General features: G+C 33.1%; 1 protein-coding gene across 2 annotated transcripts in view; it reads right to left on the reverse strand.

Moving 5' to 3' along the window:
- Window positions 1-1,254: 1,254 nt before the first annotated feature.
- The window catches only part of SKIC3 (SKI3 subunit of superkiller complex), an 86,161-nt gene continuing 69,357 nt past the window's right edge, over window positions 1,255-18,058 (reverse strand). For both annotated transcript variants that reach the window (XM_076008195.1, XM_020290175.2), the window contains 4 exons: window positions 14,738-14,890; window positions 9,980-10,110; window positions 8,031-8,154; window positions 1,255-5,233 (listed from right to left, as the gene is read on the reverse strand). In XM_076008195.1, coding sequence (XP_075864310.1) covers window positions 5,159-5,233; window positions 8,031-8,154; window positions 9,980-10,110; window positions 14,738-14,890 — 483 coding nt within the window. In that variant the 3' untranslated portion in view covers window positions 1,255-5,158. The remainder of the gene's footprint in view (window positions 5,234-8,030; window positions 8,155-9,979; window positions 10,111-14,737; window positions 14,891-18,058) is intronic.

Consider the following 18,058-nt stretch of genomic DNA (forward strand, 5'->3'; position numbering starts at 1 on the left):
TTCTCTTGTCCCCAGAGTAACTTGTGCCCCCAAACACCAGAGAAATTAGCACCGCCAGGGATGTACGTTGACAAGAAACACACAGAACTCAGTCTGCAAAGGTAAAACCTGTACTTGTCTTTTTCCCATACCACTTGACTTCTTCCCAGGCTAATTTCCAAACTTCTGAAGCTAGCATGTATATAAAGACTATTTGTATAGTATTTTCCATTTCTTGATCTATTAAATTGAACAAATTAATAAAGATTAGAACTTTTAAATCAGTGTATTGTGGTTTCCTGGAAAAGCTCCTGATAGCTTGATACTGAACTATGCAGCAATTTTTCTCTACAGAGACTAAGCAACCATACCTTGTGATTCAAACAGGAGGAAATGGCATTAAAAAGGTAGAGACTTAGAAACTCAAGTTATTTAAGTCACCAGGGAACTGAGATAATACAGCAATGTGAATGTTTTATTTAATGTGGGTGGTCTTTCTGTAAGAAATATTATCTACTTGGCAAGTAGCAGACACGTGTAATTACTTTCAACCATTCATAGATGCTGGCCTCCAGTAAAGTATTCTCTGAGTATAGGACTACTTTCCTTCTAAACAGCATGGGTCTCCTTGCAAAGGGGTTCTGCTCTAAAAAGGTCTTCAAGCACAAGAGGTCCCCCTGTTCAGTGGAAACCACAGTTGCTGCTTCACAGGTGCCGCAGCAGGCAGTTTATTTCAGTATTTTGTTTCAGTCCACTTCTGACTTGGAAAACTTTGGTGACTTTACGACAGAATGTTGCTACCAAAAATCCAGCTTAAGGCCCTGATTTTATAAATTCAAATTAAAACTAAAGGCCAAGACTTATGCAGTCACACACTCATTCAATACTGAAACTCAGTTTGAAGCAGACTACTTCGGTTTTGTGAATATATTTTAATGCAGTTTCTTTTAAAGAGAATTAGAGTGAATTACTTTCAACAGCATTGGTGATACTGTGTTGTAAGTAGCATGTTGGGCAAGAATAGTTCAGACATTAACTATTAGAAAAATGAACAGCCACATCTTAAGAGTCAGGTATTTTTGACATTTATATTTTCACAGCAAAATTTTTAATTCATGATCTTTGCTCACTCCTTTTTTGTCAATAATTTAGATGATCTTGAATCTCAGTGATCTTGTGAAATTCAAATTTAAAGGAATGTGTATTCATTTTTACAACATACACAATGAGCAGTGTACTAATTTTCCATTGCTACCATAACAAATTATTACAAGCTTAGTGGCTTAAAACAACGAATTTATTATCTTAGAGTTCTGTAAGTCAGAAGTCTGGCATGCATCTCACCAGGCTACAGTCAAGCTGTCAGCAGGGTTGCCATTCCTTTCTGGGGGTTTTACAGGAGCATGTTTTCTTGTTTTTAGAATCTACCTCATTCCATGGCTGATGTCTCCTTTCCCCATCTACAAAGCCAGCAATGTCAACTCTCTCTGACCTTCTTCCATTGTCATCTCTCTCTTAAATATTCTCCATTTTTAAGGACACTTGTGATTAAATTGGATCCACCTAGAAAAGCCAGGATAATCTCCCTATCTCAAGGTCTGTGCTCTCTATCACATCTGTAAAGTACCTCTGCAATCTCTTCACAAGCTCTGGGGATTAGGCATGAATATTTCTGGGGGCCATTACTCTGCCTACCATAAGCAGAAACTGCAAGATAAGGTGGGTAATGAAAAAAATGCTTATCTCTAGAAAATTAATATAATTTAAATGTTTACATTAAGTTATTATATACAAGGAAAGTATTCATGAAGAATGAAGCTCAAATGAACTTTTTTACTGATTCAAACTCAGTAGAGATCATGACGTTCACATTATTTCAACAGTCCACTGATGTAATATGAAACCCAACCTTTGTTTTGGTGGACACTCCAATTTTAATTTAATTATTATTTATTTAACCATTTCCCTTCATTAAAACAAAGAGATATTTTCAATTCTAAATTCAGAATTAATAAGAAAAAAATATTTCAAATGTTTCATAATAGCATTTTGTTAAAGAGATTCTAATCTTAATTTTCCTACTTCAAAACATTTTGAGGTTTAAAGATAGGTTAGCATTTATAAAAATATTCTAGTTACAGACATTGTTTAGGTACATCAGAATTTAAAATACTGCTATCCAAAAAGCTCCTAATCAGCCAAAGAAATGAAAAACCCATTATTATAGCACAGGGACAGCCTGACACCATGAGTGGTATTGAGGTATAATAAATCTTAGTGAACACATTTTCTAAACTAAAAACGGGGCATGAGAATTTTCTTTTTATTTCATCTATATGAAAAGTCTTAAATATATATGGGAAAATTATTGTACCTATATATGATACACAAATGTATCTTTTTCAAGATACAAAAATAAAAGCAAAACAAAAAAACTCTCCTGCAAATTGAGGGTAAATTTATAACCAGCAGCTGAGTGCTACACCTTCCAAGAAGCAGCATGGAAGCCTGAGAAGTTTTTTTATCTATTAACAGCCAATGAGGGAGAAAGGAAGACCTGTAGAGAGACAACAGTCAAGTTCATCAAAACAAAGTTTCCACACTTTTTAATGTGCAAAAACTAAAATGGATCTTCAGGCCACACTGACTCATATGCCAAAATATGCTTCATTTTTCTGTTGCTATATATTTCCCCAAAGCAGATACCAAATTTTCTATGCAGCAACCAAGTATGTATCCTTTCATATTCACATATTACATACTAGTAATGTTTCATACTATTTTAAATAACCACATCTTTTAAACACCTTAATATATAACCTGAGTATTTATTTCTATTCAAATCTTACTCTGTGTAGAATCCTAAATTAAAAGAAGTTTGTCAATAGTTCCTTTTGTTAAGCGAAAAAAGAGCACAGTATTTTAAATTAAGGGTCTTTATCTTGACCAGAAATTAATAGAAGAGACACTTCAAGAAATACGGTAAGTGATCCCAAACAAATAGATTGTATTCCAAAGTTTACTCGTAAGCTGAAATGTTTTTCCCATAGGAAATTATTATTATATGCCAAACTAGTCTATAAACATCTAATTGATCAATAATAGAAAATGGTGGATAAAAAATAATAACAAATGCATCATAATTTTCAAATAAAGTATAATAAAAATAATGAAATACTAATATGAATGCTAAATATTGGTACTTCAGAAAATAACTTCTAATCTAATTCCTCTAATTAAATTTATGTATAAACTCCAAAAGGAAACTCTGGTCACTTTTAGAGTTTCTAGAATCTGACAACACTGATTCATTTTGAATTTTTTTGCTTTACTCATGCTGTTTAGCACCACTCTCTTTTATTAACTAGTGTATTAAATGATAAAGTTAGGAACACTTAGCCTAGGTCTGGCACAAAGTAAGCTCTATACAATTTATATAATTAGAAATGATTTGGGGCTCACAGTAACTGGGTAGCAATTTGAAAAGACGGCAACAAACAAAAGTTGAGAGAGGATGTGTGCACATAACTGTAAAAAAAATGACCTAAGATGCTATTAACAAAGGTGTTTTGCCAACTCTGGACATGAGGTCCCTGAAAGCTAGAATTTGGTGAGGGAGTCGGGTCAAAAAGTTAGTACTTGAAGCAAAGGCTAATCAAATCCACTCTCTAGGCAGAAGTAACCTTGTAAAGCAAAGGATACCCCAGAAAGTAGACGGAGGACAAGACCTGAATCCAAAGCATTTAGGCAAATGGAATCAACCCATCCTGGAGGAGAAGGCTGAAGCGTTTCCCTGAAGAAACAGGAGGGAGTGGGCACCAGGATTGCACAGGCAGCCTTTTGCAGTGCACCTTTGGCTAAGTCTGTGAGCCAGCTATTGAAAGCACTGAATCAGTTTGACAGTTATGAGGATAAGGAAGAAATGGGCAAAGATTGGCATGTGCTTAAACTGGCTAAAGAAGGAAATACATGGAAAAATCATCATTGGGTTAATCCAGTGGTTCACAAATCTGAATGAACATTAGAATTTTTTACTCATACCTTTAAAATGCAGTCCTAGACCTGCCCCCATTCTTAAAGATTCTGATTGCATAGGTCTGAATGATTATAATGTTCAGCCAAATTTGGGAAACACAAGATTACAATTCAGTTCAACAGATTAAACTCTGAAGTACAAGTTAATTACAGAATATTGTTAATTTATATTATCTCACAAAGTAACATTGTGAAGCTGTTGATTTAGAAAAACACATAAATTATATAACCACATATTTTTATATAATAAATAATATATGTAAATGTCTGAAGACATTTTTAAAACCACAAATTCAAAGTAAGTGACATAGTTTCTTCATATATGTAAAGGGTTTTTCTTAAAAAAAAATAAATGTGTTTTCACGTTTTAAAATTTGAAATTTACAAATTATGTCTGACATTGATACTATAAAGAAAGACACTGTATTTGTTTTATTTCAGAAAGTTCAAGTATTTTCATCATAATTGAAGAAACTACATGATCAATTAAATACTGATAGCATTACTTTACAAAATTTTCCATTAATGTTTTTAAATACAACCATACACCTGAGTGTTTTGAATTATATTATATATCATATCCATTAGAGTCTAAGACTCACCAACATTTATATTATGCTTCTTCAGTAGAATCTGAGATTAACCACTAGCAAAATAGGTTACAAGATGATTTGGATATTATGATGAGTTGGTCTGCTGAACTCCAGAATTCAAAGGAGTAATTAAATCTTTGAATTTGTTTTTTAACAAATGAAAATTCTGCATTGTGCTAATCTGCTTCTGCGTATTATTTAGAAAATGGCTATTAAGGCTTTATTGTAAGGGCTTACAAAACAAGATATCCTATTGTGCACCATGCAAGATGCAGAAAATAATGGTTTACAGATAATTGTTGAGCAACCTAGGGATTCATGGTTTTCCTTTCATTATGGACTTCCCAAAAACTTTTTTCAGATTAAAATCAGATTAAGAGTTAATGGAAAATTACATTCCTAACTTAAAAACTTAAACATTTTTACACTTAAAAAAAAAAAAGAATGATTATAACTATAATTTTTAAAAATGTTGCTTTGGGAAAAAGGCTTGATTTGCTGCTTCATTTGACAATTTTTTCTTTGCTTCCTTACTATAAAATAATCCAATATTATTGTGAAGACAATTTCTGATTGAGTTCCAATGCTCTTGTATCTCCGTGAGTTTTGGCATTGTTTACCAGCACCTGTAAGAAATTACATACAGGAACAGTATTTTATCAACAATATCCATATTTAGATTCATAGGAGATAATTATTCCAAGGGCAGCAGTTTTGAAAGGCAACATCAAATTACATAAGAAAAAGTGACTGTGCAATTTTTCATTCACTTTTGCTAACATAAATTGTTCAAAGTTAACAGAGAAAGCACAATTTATTCAATTTAGTATAGATGCCAACATTTTGATTGTTATTACTGTCAGCACTGTATAAAATTAAAGGTTTTGATTGGTAGCTTTGTTTATAGTGTAGTGGCCTCTAAACCCTTAACCCCAAAGAGCATTTATGAATAGAATTGTCCAAATGACATTGTTCCCTTTTAAAATCACAGCTTAGGATTAAGGGTCTAGGTAGGCTTGTAGGCTTTATCAAAAAAATCTTTCCATGATTTCACCAATTCCACTAACCAGAAGATTCCATTTCAGCTGATCATTCAACTACTAAAACATCTGTTGGTTGCTCATTGCCAAGCGCAGTGAAGGGTCTGGGATTTTGCTCTACTTGCAAACTAACAAGTTAGTCCACCACAGTTCTATGATGCTGCCAGAAGACATAAGACTCCTGGGCCAGAGACAAAGGTCTTCATCACTCATGGTACAGCAAGCAGCATGAGCATCAACATATTTCCATCTGTTCCCCTTGCCCTCTAGGCTTCATAGGGTGACATGGAGGGACATATAGTTCCCACATATGCAGTGGGTTGCATTACAGGAGGAGAAACCTGAGCCTAGGAGACTTAAGTCTTTTATAATCGGCAGGAATGCCTACCCTTTGCTCTGGAAGGAGACACTGTCTCCCAAGGCTGTTCACTACAAATATCCGTGAAAAGACAGATTGGAACAAAGGAAAGTCAGTTTCCTGCTCACGGGATGTTTACACACACAAGAGACCCATGGTGAATAGATGTCTCCCAATATTCATACATGTTTCACCTTTTTTGTTTGCAATATGTTGATTATAATGCCTTTCTCTAAGCATTGTTTTCTTTAATATTTCTTTACTTCTGTATGTTTCACCAAGAAGCAAACAGTATTTCAAAATGCTATAGGTACTGAACCTTTTCATTAATTTTCATTGCTTTTTAAATTGTTAAAGTTACAAGAATCTTAACCCAATACATTTTTTTTTTTTGAGACAGAGTCTCGCTTTGTTATCCAGGCTAGAGTGAGTGCCGTGGCGTCAGCCTGGCTCACAGCAACCTCAAACTCCTGGGCTCAAGCAATCCTCCTGCCTCAGCCTCCCACGTAGCTGGGACTACAGGCATGTGCCACCATGCCCGGCTAATTTTTTTATATATATATCAGTTGGCCAATTAATTTCTTTCTATTTATAGTAGAGACGGGGTCTCGCTCTTGCTCAGGCTGGTTTTGAACTCCTGACCTTGAGCAATCCGCCCGCCTCGGCCAACCCAATACATTTTTATATATTCTACCTTTTTCAAAAGAATTCTAGATACATATATATTTAGATATCAGAGCTATCCCATAAGGAGTAGATATCATCACATATACTATATAGAAAAGGCAAGAAATATACTCAAATAATTTTTTCAAAGATAATGTGAATACCCCATTAGTTTCTGCTACTTATTCCATCAGTACATCTGATGGATGACATTTAAACTTATAAAATTTTCACTAGTCTACAGATAAAATACTGCCCATTAGGCAAGCTCCCTCTAATGCTGCCCTTCTCCTTCACTTAAGAAAAAGTTTATAAGGGCTGGGTACGGTGGCACACATCCCAACACTTTGGGAAGCCAAAGCAGAAGGATCCCCTGAGCCAAGAGTTTGAGACCAGCTTAGGCAACATAAGGAGACCTTGTCTCTAAAGAATAAAAAAAAATTAGCTGGGTGTGAGAATGCACACCTGTAGTCCCGGCTACTCGGGAGGCTGGGGCAGGAGACTGCTTAAGCCCAGGAGTTGAAGCCCAGGAGTTACAGTGAGCTGTGACGTGCCACTGCACTTCAGCCTGGGCAACAGAGGGAGACCCTATCTCTTAAAAAATAAATGAATAAATAAATAAAAATGAAAAAGAAAGCTTATAATAATGCCTTGATAGATAAGTATATAAAGATATCTATGAATCTTCTATATTTTAACACAGAAAATAAAAAAGTAAAACCATTTGCCACCTATGATTAGTATCTGATTACTTACAATATACTTCACAACTGATCTGACCCTAAGGCTTTAAACCAATGCCATAAACTGTCCATACTTGCTATCAGTTTAGATTCTGGCTTTGAAATGGTTATGTCAAAGACAAATTAGTACAGGTTAAGCATCTCTAATCTGAAATCTGAAATGCTCCAATGAGCATTTCCTTTGAGCATCATGTTGACACAGGATTTTGGAGCAATTGGAATTCTGGCCTAGGGATGCTCAATCTGGCTTCTGCATATAAGGGCACCTTGCACCCCTACAGGGTAAATCTACATTAAACTGTTTTTAAACACAGCATTAACAGTCCTGTTATTAATGTCAAAGTTCTCCAGCTTTCAGTATTTTAATATTGAAATGGGAATTTTATAACTAACCCATGGTAAGATGCAAGCTGTATATTTAATCTTCAAGCCATGTACATAAATATTTCTTTATTTTTAATAGATGCAACAGCAGACATTGTAGTCTTTTGTTGGCCAAAGAACTACATGGTCATTTTTTTTTTTTAATTCAATCACAGAGTGGAATAATTTTGAAAAATAACTCTAAAACCCTTAGGGCCAAAATAAAATATTTTAAATAAAATCAGTGCCTTACGTCAATGAGCTCATAGTCATCTTTGGCATATAAGTGTCTCAGTAGGTACCAACGTGCAGTTGACACAATAGATTTGGGATACCCAGGCTGATACACCACTCTCTCCAAAAGACGTCGTGTTTCTCTGGGAAAAAGATACTTACATTTTAGTTTGAAGCATGAAAATTAACACATTTCATATACTAGTCTCATACACATAGTATCTTTTTCATTCTTTTGCAGATGTGGTACTTGATTACTTCATAATTTTTTTATTCTAATAATATAACAATAATGGTTAATATTTATTAAGTATCATGCACTAGGTACTATGCAGAGTGTTTTACACATGTGGTCATATTTAATATTCACAATTTAATTAGGTAGTTGCTGTTATCATTCCCATTTTGCAGATAAATAAAGTTCCTTCCAAACAGAATGAGGGAAGGTCCCCTATTTTACTAACACTTCTGAGTGCTCCAACTCAAATTGTTTTTGAAAGTAGGCAGAAAATAAATAAATCAATAAATAATACAAAGGTGAAATAGAATGGAAAAAATATTTAACAGCTACACTAGAGACTAAGTATATCATATTAGGCTTTTAGTGTATGTTTTCAAAGATGTGTGCAATATGTGAGCCGATGTAACAACAGCTGATTTATAGTTATGTTCTAATTTTCTCTTTCCAAATTTACTAACATCTTTGACTCCAAAAACTTCTGTACTGGTAAAAATAACAAATTGTAGTAACTTTAGAACCGCTAACTAGAAGGATCTTATAAGTAGCAATTGATTGGTCTGAAGCAGACATTAAAGAACTTGTCTTAAAGATGCTTTTGTATAGAAATAATATAGTAGTATATTTTTTTTTAGATCTTATGTTTATTTGGGCTGGGTTTTGAAGGCAATAAAAATTATGGGAGATGTTAACAAAGATTACTGGGGTAAAAGGGAGATAATGCCTTCCAAGTCATCCATACTGAGAGTCAGCAGAAATAGTTCATTAGGAAGTTTACATTATAAAACATTTCTTGGTCAAATTATAATAGTAACATACAAAAATGTCCAAATATAAAATATTAATAAATAATGTTGGAATTTCTAATTAGCCATACACAAGGTCTTAATTTTCCATCACCCTTAGTTCTCTAGTTTTTTTTTCTCCCTTCTTTTCACAAGTATTGAAATCTCTATTTTGTGAATGTGTTCTCTGCCACATATTTATAAGTATTAAAATTTATTTCTAGAACACAAATTCTGTTCCAGTAATGTCTGCTCCTAAATCACCTAAATCACTGTTTTACTTACAGTTGCTTTGTACTATGTGTAATATCTATGAGAACTAGATATTATTTTCAGAATTTTTAAATATTCTTGCCTATTTTTTCATCTATATGATCTTTAAGTAATTCTCTTCAAATTTATTTCTGAAACTATCCCCACCTTCCAATAAAAATACAGCTAGAATTTTTATATTTTAATCTGAGTAGATTTGGAATTTTTTAGATATGAAACCCCATTATTTATAAACAATATATCTCTGCCTTTTCAATATTTATTTTTTTTATAGCTTATTGCATTAGTAAGAATTTTTGTTAATATAGCTTTGAATTTGGGTCTTTTTGATTTTGTTTCTAGAATCCTCATCACATTGTTGGCACCTCCTAACATAGTGGAGAACAAAAACTCTAAGGTGTCTTCACTTGATATGTTGTCAAGTCAAACCTCTCACATCCTATATTTGCATACCAAATTATTTTTTAAAACAAATATAAGACTTTTTTCTCTCTCACTGGATTTCTACAACCAGCTCTTTCTTCCAAAGTAGATACAGATATACAAAACCCCCAAAAGTTTGTTAAATATAGTGTGTTAAACTAATTATAAATCTTTCCTTGATTGTTACCTAGAAGGATTTAAAGTGGAAAAGCAATTCCAAGAAAAAAAATGAACAAAGATTCTTTATACCTTGCCCCCATTTTGCGGTTGAATTGTAACAAAGCTTGTAAAAGAACAGCCAGTGGACAAAAGCAAAGTTTCAAGGCCTCAGTGGTAGCCTCTTGAACCAAGGGTGGCCAGTGATCACTGGAAATGTTAGCCTATAAAAATATAAGACATATTAACTCAAAGTTTTCAACATATTCACTTCAAAAGTAGGTATTCGACTCTGATATATTAAGAATCTACTTGTCCATGTCATCATATAAATGATACAAGGAACATAATTACTAAAAAATGATTTAAGATCTGATCACTGCACTTAAGGAGCTATAAAACAGAGTAGACTGAGAGAAAAGAAGGGTTCAAAGGGGAGCTGTCATTTAAAAACGGCTAAAATATCTGTTAAAAGAAAATGTACTATTATATAATACTACATAGGTGAATACAATCTATCCGTTAATAAGCTTTGTGTCCACCAAATATACAAAATTCATTTTAACATGATTCATTTTTTAACTGGTAATGATAAATATAAAGTTCTACATTTCAGATTATCTAAGGAGAGAAAGGCTGAAATAAAGTATTTTAATTAAATTCCAATATAAAAGAAAATGCAAAGCAGATCAGATAAATCAAAGTTAGCAATACTGAAAAAACATTAAAATTTTACTTTATGGGAAAAATGTTAATGTATCTATACATTACTTGAGTTACAAATTTTGGTCTCACAGTATACACTGATTCAGAAATAATATAGGTAAGTCTTTCTGAAGAAATAGTAACAAAATAAAATGGTAAGCACTTTACTGAATGATGCAGGGAGAAAAAATGCATTAAAATATTTTATTAAAAACTTCAAATTAAAGTGAAGTATCCCAAGAATGGAAAAACAAGCACCAGATATATTCTCCAGCAAACTGGCATTAACTGAGTAGCACCTAAGTGGACACATAGGTACTACAGTAATAGGGTATTGGGCAGGTGGAGGGGGGAGGGGGGCGGGTATATACATACATAATGAGTGAGATGTGCACCATCTGGGGGATGGTCATGATGGAGACTCAGACTTTTGGGGGGAGGGGGGGAAATGGGCATTTATTGAAACCTTAAAATCTGTTACCCCCATAATATGCCGAAATAAAAAAAAAAACTTCAAATTATAACTAAGATTCCTAAATATCTAGAATACGCATTTTAATAAAATCAATACAAATATATAATCCATTTCCAACACTAAACAATAAAAAAAAAGCTGGAACAATAATCTCCAAGTGCAGTGTAGGCAATAGTAATTTGAGTAATCAAGGAAGAGGAAGCTATAAAGATAATCAATTTAAAAACGGAGAACAGAAGTTGTGGTTTATCTTCTATAAATATAGGAACAGTGGGATCTCGGGTACTTTTGACAAAGAAAATAAGGCAAGGCATATGCTAATAAAATTATTCCTAACATTTTTTTAAAAACCAGTAATATAAAACTCACTGCTTTCAATAATGTACTCTCTAAATTCCAAGAAATCATATAAAACATTCTGTAAAGTTGGCCCAAAGATGATTGATTATATAAGAAAAAAGTTACTATATATAACTGGCATATTGAGCAATGTGATCACAACATACTTTTATTTTTGTCTCCTGCTATCTCTTTAAAACTTACTATTTGAGGGAGACTGTTTCTCTGTCCCTGGATGTAAATTACACTAGGCCCCAGGACTCTCATATCTACTTTTCTTACATTCATTCACAAACACAGTCTCAATTAGAATGTTCTCTTCTTTTCAAGATTTCAGTCTTCATTCAAAGGTAATATTTACACACATGCACACAACCCCCTTCCAATCCCAAGTCCCCTCAGCTCCCAGGCTAGGGTATGTTTATAGGCAGTGGCAGATGGCTTATTCCGCCCTAATACTCCCTCCCACCTCTTCTTACTAATTATAGCTTCAGGCCCCTACGAAAATACCGCAAGTTTGTATTTGACTGGTGCCACTGCAAGACAGTGTCAAGCTCTCCAGGCTTGACAGATGTTTAAAGCTCTTTTTCTCATTCTGGCTTTTTAGCAGAGACTCTTTCAACATGGGTAGTCTCTCATTTGCAGGTCCAGCTACATAACCTGTAAGGCCCAGTACAAACTAAATGTAGGGCCCTTTGTTTGAAAATTACTAAGAATTTCAAGATAGTGACTGCAGAGCATGAAACCAAGTATGGAGTACTAAACAACTGCATAGGGCTCATCCCATCAAGCCAGTCCTGGTCATCTGCAGTTCCACTAATCTGGCAAATGTATTCTATTCCACTTATTCTTTCCACATTCTCTAACAATCTAGAAACTTCTAGCTTCCTTTCTGCTGAAAGCCCACTGTCCCTCTAGGTGGCCCTACTGGACAGGATCTAAGATAACTCCTGTTAATGTTAACCCACTCTCACACGTGGGTATCACTCATTTCTAGAGCTAACAAACTCTGAGAGTGCTGCTGATCCCATCTTCATTAACTCTCCTTCATTCCTTCCATCCTATACCATGAGCAAATATTCCTTCCTATCTTTGGAATTTATCTACTGTTGACCACTCTCTCCTAGAAGCATGCACTTTCCAAATCACTAGCAATTCCCTTCTTCTCTGTCCTAACACCTTAGACTAAGAGCCACAGGCTTTGAAATGTGTCAGATATCTGCCCATATGCTTCTAGACATGTGCCTCTGGGACCTGAGAGGACACACACCAAAGTCGCCCTCTCTCTGGTAGCACCCCCTTCCTCACCTTTGCGTGTATCTGGTACCATGGGGAAAATGGACTAGGCATCCACTCTCTCCAAATAAATTTCTTCACCAATCCTTCTCCAACTCCACTCCTCTGATAGTTTTATAGCTTCCTTTTAGGTTAGTATCCTACCTGCTTCAAAAATCTGTATCTTGACCTGATATCTCACTTTGGAATCTGATATCTAGTAACTAACCTTTCAGTTTAATATTCGGTTTATATATTATCACACATACAGTAGTCTTTCATTAAAAACTCCAATTTTAATATATCCATCTTTTCCATACTGCCAGCTATTTACCACAGAAATATGCTATCTCCTTTCTTCCTTTATAATAATTGTTGGGTGTTAAATGTTCTAAAAAGAACACATTAGATTTGGATAGTGCTTTAAGGTTTACAAAGGCACTTGTAAAGGTTATTTAATTTTTTATTCATAACAACCCCACGAGAAGTCAAAGTAGGTATTATGATCTTCACTATTACAAAAGAGAAAAGAACTCTAAACAGTTTAATTGGTTAAAGGTTTCACAGGTAGTAATCGGTAGAACCAGCATATAGGCTCTTAGAGAAAATATTTTTGTGGTATAGCAGTCCGGGGTGACTGGTATTATTACCAAACTGCAAATTAATGTCCTCATTGGTAAAATAGGGTTATAGTGACTATTAATTAAGTTAACAAATGTAAAGCACTTATACCAGTATGTAGTACAAGTGTTCTATGTGTTTGCTATTATTATAGCTATTATTAATTTATTTTATTTCAGTTCATATTTAATTTTCCAACATTAAAAAGGATTACCAAATAATATTTATAACTAAAAAATAAAGGCTAACAGAGTGTTCACTTCTCTAGTTCACATATTCAAGAGCATGTTATAGGTACTATGTGTGGCTTCTATAGCTCCCCAGTTACCAAGGTCATAAAGAACTTTGTTAAACATAAATATGGAATAAACAAAACAAAATGTTTGGTTACCACTATTTCTTTCCACACAAATCTCTTCAAATTTGACTATGTTATTATTTGTCTATTCATTTAGAAACCATTTATTGAGGACTTCCTATGTACAAGGCAGCGTGGTAAAGCAAGGAAGCAAAGAAGAACAAAACATGGCCCACATGTAAAGGTCTTAAATGTGTTCTATAGTAATGGCACTAAGCTGAAAAAAATTTCCTAGTTCTACTATTTGTCAAAATGTCTAGTTAAAGTCTGTAAATCATATTCTCAAGGAACACTACTATAAAAAAAAAGTTAGTTTAAATAGTTTATCTTGTAATTACAAAAGAAATATGCATGATAAAAATTCAAAACATATGAAAAATTCTCCTCTACCATCCCTTAAAACCCACAGTACCATTTTCCAAAATAATTGCCATTAAGTTTCTTACATATCTTTCCACATAATTATATCTTTTTATGTGCTTATAAATGCGTGTGTACCCAAACACAAAAGGCGTATTCTTAAAAATATATGCCACATATACATACACTCAGGATTATATCATACATATTGTTCTGCAGCTTATCTTCGCCCCTACTTAAACATATATCTTGAAGAATTTTCTCTACCAGCCCATAAGACTTTTAGATTTATACATATATATATAAATTGGTATCACAAAATAGAATGTCAAGTCATAAGTTACTAGCAATCCCTCTTAGACAATGTCAAATTGAATTAAGAATAACTGAAATATGTTAAATATTAGTATCTTTGTCATAGATGAATAGGTAGGTTTAACTTATATTTAAATCATCAAGAAAGCAAAATGTATATCCTACTATAATTCAACTTTTAAAATGGTAATCTTTGTTTTTTCCTAGAACATTGACAATGTTCTGCTGTGAGGTATGGATTTATGTTACTCTTACATCCATCAAGAGCCCAAAATACAAAGTTTATCAAGAAACCACCCTAGAAGACAATGAAACAACAGGAATTCAGTAAATATCACTATGTGAAAAGCTTTCAGAGTAAAGAAAGATGAATTAATTCTTCATAATCATAATATGATCTTACCATGCAGACTTTTAATGCAAGTAGTGCTAGTTTCAGCAGACTTGAAAGCTTCCCACTCCAGCTGCCCTGTTGGGATGCCACTTGTAGACTCTTTCTATAACACATCTCTGCAGCACCTATCATTCCTTGGGACTCGTACACATGTGCCAGCCACTAAGGAACAAAAAGGGAGAAGGGTGTAGAGGATTTTAGTTTAGGACACAGTCTGTTACTCTACTTTCAACAAGTTCAATAAACTTTGATGAAGTTAGAAATTTTATTAAATTATTGGTAAGTTCTGTGCCCCCAAAAATCACTGGTCAAGAAAGTGATAGTAATACTGCCCATTCTATTAGCAATAGCTTACTAGCTATACCTAGACTGAAGTCTAAAAGTTGCCCAAGGTGGCAAGCTAGGAACAAAATCAAAATGCAATGTGAAAGCAAACATATCGTGTAAATATTAACCAAAAGAATGTGTGGCTGCATTAATAACCAACAAAGTAGACTTTAAGACAAGAAACATTAAGAGATAAAGTGGGATTTTTCATAATGATAAAAGAACCCATTAAATAGGAAGATATAAACATTCCTACATTTGTGTATAATAACATATAATTTATGAAACGAAAATTGACAGAAATGAAAGCAGACATATCCAGAGTTAGTTTTTTAAACACACTTATCTCAGCAAAAATACGAGACAAAAAAATCAGTAAGAACATAGAAAATTTAAACATAATAACCAGTCTGATTTAAATAACATACAGAGACTATATTCAGTAATTGCAGAACATACATTATTTGCAAATGCACACACATTTACCAAATCAGACCATATGCTGAATCATAAAACAAATCTCAGTAGATTTCAATGGACTGAAATCATCTAAAGTAAATGTCCTGATTAAGTGGAATTAAACTAGAAATCAGTAAAAGACAGTATCTAGAAAAAAACCCATATTATTAATAGAAATTGTGCAACATGCTTCAGATAAGAAAAATGAGTCAAAAAACCCAACAGAAATTAGAAAACATTTTGAAATGAATGACAATGAAAGCACTACACAAAATGTTGTGGGTACACATATTAGCGTAAGAGAAAATTCTATCTCAAGAAGGTAGGGGGATAAAAAAATGACAAATTAAACCCAAGTAAAGTAGAGCAAAGAAAATAACAAAAAGAAGACATTAATAACAGGTAAAGTACAATAAATAAAATCAACAAAACAAAAAGTTGAGTTTTGAAAAGATTAATAAAATTGCTAAAATTACTAAGAGAAAAACGAGAAGATACAAACTACCAATATAGAATGAAAAAGGAAAAATCATTGTAGATATTACAAACATTAAAAAGAAGAGATCATGAACAATTTTATGTCAATAAACTTGAAATTGAGATTCATTTGACAAATTTGCAACTCACCAATGCTAAACAGACAGGAAATCTTAATAGGCCTATGTCTATTAAAGAAATTTAGTCTGTAATTAAAAGCTTTCTGATAAAATTCCTGGCTTAAATGGCTTCAATGGTAAATTCTTCCACACAGTTAAGAAATTCTCTTTCAGAAAATGAAGAAAAAAACGAATAAAAATAGACATCAAGACCTAACAAAGGCCTACAGGAATAAAAAAATTACAGGCCAATTTCTCTCATAAATCAAGGTGGAAAAATTCTGAAGAAGATATTAGAGCAAAACTGACTCCAGCAAATGAAAAGGATAATACATATCATTATCAAGAAGGGCTTATTCTAAGAATGTAAAGTTGGTTTAACATTTGAAAATCAATGTAACCTACCACATTAACAAAAGAAAAAAGACCCTTCTAATATTAACAGATACCAAAAAAAGCATTTCCTAAACTCAAGACCCATTCATTATTTAAATAAAAAACCTTCTTAACTAATTCAAAACTTCCTTAATCTGATAAAGATATTTATAAAAACCTACAGCGAACACTATACTTAATAATTGTACATATAGTGAATGTTTCTACCTGAGGTAAGACTAAGAATGTTTACTTATCACCACTTTTATTTAACATTGTACGAAAGCCTATAGATAGTACAATAAGGCAAGAAAAATTTAATATGTAAATATTGAAAAGAAAAAGTAAAACTTTATTATTCACAAGGGCATAATTCCCTATGTGCAAAATCCAAAACCATCTCAAAGAAAAAGTGAATTTAGTAAGTTTGCTGGAGGGTCAATATATAAAAACCAACAGCATTTCTAAATGTTTGGAGATAATATATGAAAAAATGGAACAAAAAAAATGCCAAATACCTAGAAATAAATTTAACACATCAATGGAAAAGACCTCTAGGTTGAAAATCGCAAAACACAGATGAGAGAAATTTCAAACTTAAACTGAGGAATATACCACATCCATGGATACAAAGATTCGGTAGAGTATTACTTTGTCAAGTTTCTCCAAATTAAGCTACAGATTCCACAATCTCAACCAAGATCCCAGTAGGGCTTTTGTGTGTATGTGTGTGGGAATTTACAATTTACAGTAGTCCTCCCTTATACATGCTTTCAGTTACCTGTGGTACAATAAAATAAGATGCTTTGAGAGAGAGAGACCATATTTACCTAACTTTTATTATGGTATACCATTATAATTATTCTACAAATAGACCAATGGAAAAGAATAGGAAGCCCTAAAAGACCCATACATACAAAATCAGCTGATTTATGACAAAGCCATCACTGTAATTCAATGGGGCCAAATGGTCTTTTAAAGAATAGAACTAGATTAATTAGATACCCATATGGAAAAAAAATAAAGTTTAACCCTTGCAATATTCACAATCATCAATCCTAGATAAATTATAGACCTAAATGTGAAAAATAAAACAATAAAATTTCTAAAACAAAACAAAAAATTTTCATGAACTTGGAATAATCAAAGTTTTCTTAAATAGAATACCGCAAAAAAGCATTTACCATTTATAAATGAACAATTAGACTTCATTGAAATTAAGAACTATTAATCAAAAAATAACAATAAGAGTGCTAAGGGAAGCCACAGATGTGAGAAAATATTTGTAATACAAGTATCCAAAAATGTGCTTATATCCTGCAAATAGAATGAATTCCAATAATTCAGTAAGAAAAAAATAAACAGCCCATTAAAAATTATGCAAAGCACTTCAAAAAGAGACTATCCAAAAGTTTAATAAGCACATGAAAAGCTGCTTTATATCATTAGGCATAAGGTCATTGCAAGTTAAAAACCACTATAAGATATTATTACCTACATAGCCACCCAAATGGGGAGATTAAACAACAATCCAGCAACACCAGCACTTGGAATGCTAATGCACTGCTGATAC

Source organism: Microcebus murinus, chromosome 11, assembly GCF_040939455.1.
Source record: "Microcebus murinus isolate Inina chromosome 11, M.murinus_Inina_mat1.0, whole genome shotgun sequence".
NCBI classification, from domain to species: Eukaryota; Metazoa; Chordata; class Mammalia; order Primates; family Cheirogaleidae; genus Microcebus; species Microcebus murinus.